General features: G+C 43.4%; 1 protein-coding gene across 1 annotated transcript in view; it reads left to right on the plus strand.

Moving 5' to 3' along the window:
• The window catches only part of LOC109921402 (focal adhesion kinase 1-like), a 106,992-nt gene that overhangs the window by 99,522 nt on the left and 1,746 nt on the right, over positions 1–5,724 (plus strand). Inside the window, exons 10-11 of the mRNA XM_048595915.1 lie at positions 2,137–2,244; positions 2,834–2,951. Of these exons, the coding sequence (XP_048451872.1) occupies positions 2,137–2,244; positions 2,834–2,951 (226 nt within the window). The remainder of the gene's footprint in view (positions 1–2,136; positions 2,245–2,833; positions 2,952–5,724) is intronic.

Here is a 5,724-nt window from a genome sequence, read left to right on the forward strand (position 1 = left end):
ATTTTTTCTGATGAAGGGTCTAGGCCCAAAACGTCAGCCTTCCTGCTCCTATGATGCTGCTTGACCTGCTGTGTTTATCCAGCTCTACACCTTGTTATCTCAGATTCTCCAGCATCTGCAGTTCCTACTATCTCAGCTACTGATGTTAGGTCAGTTCCCTGTCTTCTGCCTCCCACCCTTCTCAAACAGGCCATTTTCCAGTCCTCTAGGTCTCTCCTGACTCCAGTGATTCCTGAAAGATCATCACCAACGTCTCTACAAACTCCTCAGCTATCTTCTTCAGAGCTCTGGGTGTAGTCTACGTAGTCTGGGTGATGCAACCACCTTCAGACATCTTTCAGCTTCCCCAGCACATTCTCCTTACTGTAGCCACTAGACTCACCTCTGCCCCCAACTCTGTTGATGTTCTGGTATGATGCACCATGAAGACTGATGCAAAATACCCATTCAGTTCCTCTGTCATTTCTTTGTTCCTCATTATTACTACTTCAGCCTCAATTTGCAGCAGTCACTCTTGCCTCTTTCTTACCTTTCATGCGTATCTTAAAAAAAATTCTTGCAATCTTCTTTTATATTACTTGCTAGTTAGCCTCATTTCATCTTCTCCCTCTAGATTTCTTTTTTAGGGACCCTCTGTTGGTTTTTAAAGGCTTCCCAATCCTCTGGATTCCTACTAGTTTTCAGCACTGTAAGCTTTTTCCTTTGCTTTTATGCTGTCTTTGAGTTCCCTAGTTAGTTGCCTCGTCCTCTCCTTAGTATGTTTCTTCGTGTTTGGGATTAATCTCCACTGTGTCTCCTGAATTACTCCCAGAAACTCCTGCCATTGCTGCTCCACCATCTTCTCTACTAGGCTCCCCTTCCAATCAACTCTGGCCATCTCCTTTCTGATGTCTTTGTGATTACTTTCACTCAATTGTAATACTGTTACATCTAATTCCAGCTTCTCCCTCTCCAAATCCAGGATGAATTCTATCATATTATGGCCAGTGTCCCTTGCGGGTTGTTTCACCTGAAACTCCCTAATTAAATCTGCCTCATTACACATCATAAAATACAGAATTGCCTGTTCCCTGTTGGGCTGTACCACAAACTGCTCCAAAAAAACCATCTCATATATTCCAAAAATTCCTTTTCTATGGATCCTCTACCAACCTGAATTTCCCAGTCCACCTTCATACGGGAGTCCCCCATGATTATTGTAATAAATTCTTTCTTACTTGCCTTTTCCATCTTCTGATTTAATTTCTGCCCCACATCCTAATTACTGCTAGGAGGCCTTCACATAACTCCCATTAGGGTCTTTTTTCCTTTGTTTTTTGACTGTACATCATTTCTTGTTTTTGATTCAATTTCATTTACTAAACAAGGCAACCTGCCCCCTGCCCATGTGCCTGTCCTTTCAATTGGACAGATATGCTTGGATGTTTAGTTCCCAGCTCTGATCCTCTTCTTGCCACATCAGTTTCAATCTGTGCTCTAAGCTCATTTACCTTGTTGTGCATGCTGTGTTCATTTAAGTTTATTCACCTTCAGTCCTGCATTGACTGACCCAGCATGATTCAGGTGGAGCTTGTCCTGTTGGCCCAGCTCCCTCCTTCCCCAGTACTAGTGCCAATGTTCCATGAATTCAAACCAGTTTCTCCCACACCAATCTTTGGGCCATATCTTTATCTCTTTAATCTATTGACCCTGTGCAAGTCAGCCCGTGGCTCAGGTAATAATCTAGAGATTATTTCATTTTTGGTTCTAAGTTTTAATTTAGCCCCTAGTTGCTCATATTCTTTGAGCAGAACCTTTTACTGTTTCTACCGAAATCGTTGGTACTTATGTAGACCACGACAACTGGATCTTTCCCGTCCCACTCCAAGCTTCTCTGCAGTGGCTATGGAAGCAGGACAGAGGCTGGGAATACTGCAGTGAGTAACCACCTGACTCCCAAAAGCTTGTCTTCTGATCATATTTGAAAGCTGCCTACATTTGATATTCCAGATTTTTAAAAATATGGTAAATTTATCCCAAAAAGGACGATATGAAAGCTTTGACATTTTTTTGGTTCAGGTGAAAGGACACACTACAGCTAAGCCTTTTATTATTTTTCTGATTTTTTAAAAAAAGAACATTTTTCTCCTTTTACAGCCAACTCACCTGGCTAATTTTAACCAGGTACAGACCATTCAGTATTCAAACAGTGATGACAAAGACAGAAAAGGAACTTTGCAGTTAAAAGTATCTGGAGCAGCAGAGGTAAGCTCCAACACCAATTTTGAGAATGACAACTATCTTGAACATTTTTTTTGTGATTTCTATTTCTTATTCATTGGGGTATAATTTCAGATCTGTGGATCAAACCACCTCAGTGCTTGACCAATTTATATTCCATCAAGCATCTGCAAATACAATACATATTCTGTGTCAGCAGAACTTGTCAGATTTTCAGAGCTAGTTGACCCAGTAATCTGCTGGACAATTTATTCGAGGTCCACATGATTGACTTCATTCATATTTTTACTATATTTTTGCATAGGCAAAAGTGATCTTTGAGATTTCGTTTTCTATTGAATTTCTTTTTATAATTTATTTGCATCATAAAATAAGCCTGAAATTTAGTTTGCATGTTATACTTGCCATTTGTTACACCACTGAACCTGAGTTGTCAATGAGTAGTATACACAAAGCACACACTGCAGTTGGACAAGTCTCATCTGACTTGATGTTTGCAATGATGTATTCTGGTTTTGACCCTGGATATCTTGTCTAGAATGAGGCTAAATGCCCTGATGAGAACTGACAGCTGGGAGAAGTTATGTCAATAATGTTATGTTCTTATTTTCAGCCCTTGACAATAACAACTCCATCACTGAACATTGCAGAGAACATGGCAGACTTGATAGATGGTTATTGTCGCCTAGTGAATGGGATCATGCAGTCATTTATTATTAGATCCCAGAAAGGTCGGTTTAAGTTCTTACAAACATTTTGTCTTTTGAACTACTACTAACATGTGCTTTCAGGCAGCTGTATTTTAGATTTTGATGAGGTGCGACAGACTCTAATAGTTAGCATCTGTTCCTTCTCATGAAAATTTGAAGTTGAGAATTGTATTGAACACCACCTGTTTCATTTGACCAGAAATATGTTTCACTAAAAATATACTGTGCATATATCTCTACAAAGTATGCTTTCCAAATTATCTGCTTTTGCTACTTGTATTGAATTCCAGAAAAACAAGTGATTCTGTCATATTTAAGCAGCACAATGATGGTCATAGTTGCTGCCAATTCCAGTGCCATTGACATTGCAGCTGCCAATTTGCAGCTTGTAACACAGCGTAGTCAGAATATCTATTCGATAGAGGGAGAGTAGACAGCATGTTTATATTGTTGTTATGTATTGCAGCCTTTTCCCAAATAGTTTCACAACCTATGAGTTGCCTTACTTGAACTTTTGTATAACCGTTATTGAAGTCGTTATATGGGAATGAGTAAATTGCTCACAAGGTACATATCAAAAATAACAAGTAAACAATTGACCTATTTCAGGCTATTGATAAGAATGGCTTAATCATTGATGGTTGAAAAACTTGTTGTATTTCAGTGGTTGGTGAACAGTGTAAATAACAATGCAGCAAGTTGGTTGCAAAGTATCTGAATTGCAACCTCTCCACTTGGGCTTTTAGTCATGCCACAATATTAAAGCCAGAACTCTTTTCAGTGAGCATCACTTAATAAGATGGTGGTGAACTGTCAACTTGAATTGGTGCAGTCCATATGGTGTCAGTATATGCACAATGTTATTAGATAGTTCCAGGACCTGTGTAGTTAATGGCAGGACCCTGAACAGCATTGATGTACAGAGGGATCTTGGTGTTCAAGTCCATAGCTCCCTGAAAGTGGCCACGCATGTAGAAAGGGTTGTGAAGGTGTATGGTGCGCTTGCCTTTATTGGTCAGGAAATTGAGTACAAGAGTCAGGATGTCATGTTGCAGCTTTACATACATTACAGGAAGGGTGTGGAGGCTTTGAAGAGGATGCAGAAGAAGTTTACCAGGATGCTGCATGGATTAGAGGGTATGAGCCAAAAGGAGAGCATAGAAAAACTCGGTTTGTTTTCTCTGGAGCGGTGGATGTTGAGGGGAGACTTGATAGCAGTCTATAAACTTATGAGATTAGTACATAGGGTTGATGGTCAGAATCTTTTTCCCAGAGTTGAAATGCCTAAAACTAGGGGGCATGCATTTAAGGTGTGAGGGTGCCCCATTTGGGAACGTACTGCCACCCTACCCCAATTCCTCTGCCACATCTGCTCCCAAGATGGGGCATTCCACTCCCGAACATCCCAGATGTCCAATTATTTCAAGGACCGCAACTTCCCTCCTTCGGTGGTCGAAAATGCTCTCGACCGCACCTCTGCCCTCGCATCCCCTCCCCGTAATAAAAACAAAGACAGAATTCCCCTTGTCCTCACAAATCACCCCATTAACCTCTGGATTCAACATATCATTCTCCACCTGCAAGCCGACCCCACAACCAAAGATATATTTCCCTTCCCACCCCTATCTGCCTTCCACAGGGACCGCTCTCTCTGTGACTCCCTCGTCCACTCCACACTCCCCACTAGCCCCACCACACCCAGCACCTTTCCCTGCAACCATAGGAAGTCCTACACCCTACACCACCCTCCTCATCTCCATCCAAGGCAATAAATAAACCTTTCACATCAGACAGCGGTTCACCTGCACATCCGTCAATGTGGTCTGAGATAGTAGGAACTGCCGATGCTGGAGAATCTGAGATAACAAGGTGTAGAGCTGGATGAACACAGCAGGCCAAACAGCATCAGAGGAGCAGGAATGCTGATGTTTCGGGTCTGGAGCCTTCTTTGGAAAAGAAGGGTCCAGACCTGAAACGTCAGCTTTCCTGCTGGCCTGCTGTGTTCATCCAGCTCTACTCCTTGTTATTGTCAATGTGGGCTATTGCACCTGCTGCTCCCGCCACATCGGTGAGACCAAGCAAAGGCTCGGAGAACGCTTTGTAGAGCATCTGCATTATGTTCGCAACAAACAACAACACCTTCCAGTCGCAAACCATTTCACCTCCCCCTCCCACTCCCTGGGCAACAGGTCCATCCTGGGCCTCCACCAATGTCACAATGACGCCACCCGGAAACTGGAGGAGCAGTACCTCCTATTCTGCCTTGGGAGCCTACAACCCAATGGTCTCAATGTGGACTTTACCAGTTTTAAAATCTCCCCACCCCCCGGCCTCATCCCATGACCAACCCTCCCTGTCATCCCTGCCTCCTTGACCTGACCCAACCTGTCCATCTTCTCTGGTTTTGGGATGCGGTAGGGGGAGGGGAGATTTTGAAGCTTGTGAAATCCACATTGATACCATTGGGCTGCAGGGTTCCCAAGCGGAATATGAGTTGCTGTTCCTGCAACCTTCGGGTGGCATCGTTGTGGCACTGCAGGAGGCCCAGGATGGACATGTCGTCTGAGGACTGGGAGGGGGAGTTGAAATGGTTCGCGACTGGGAGGTGCAGTTGTTTATTGCGAACCGAGCGTAGGTGTTCTGCAAAGCGGTCCCCGAGCCTCCGCTTGGTTTCCCCAATGTAGAGGAAGCCACACCGGGTACAGCGGATGCAGTATACCACATTGGCAGATGTGCAGGTGAACATTTGCTTGATGTGGAAAGTCTTCTTGGGGCCTGGGATAGGGGTGAGGGA

The sequence above is a fragment of the Rhincodon typus genome, chromosome 4 (genome assembly GCF_021869965.1).
Source record: "Rhincodon typus isolate 14 chromosome 4, sRhiTyp1.1, whole genome shotgun sequence".
NCBI classification, from domain to species: domain Eukaryota; kingdom Metazoa; phylum Chordata; class Chondrichthyes; order Orectolobiformes; family Rhincodontidae; genus Rhincodon; species Rhincodon typus.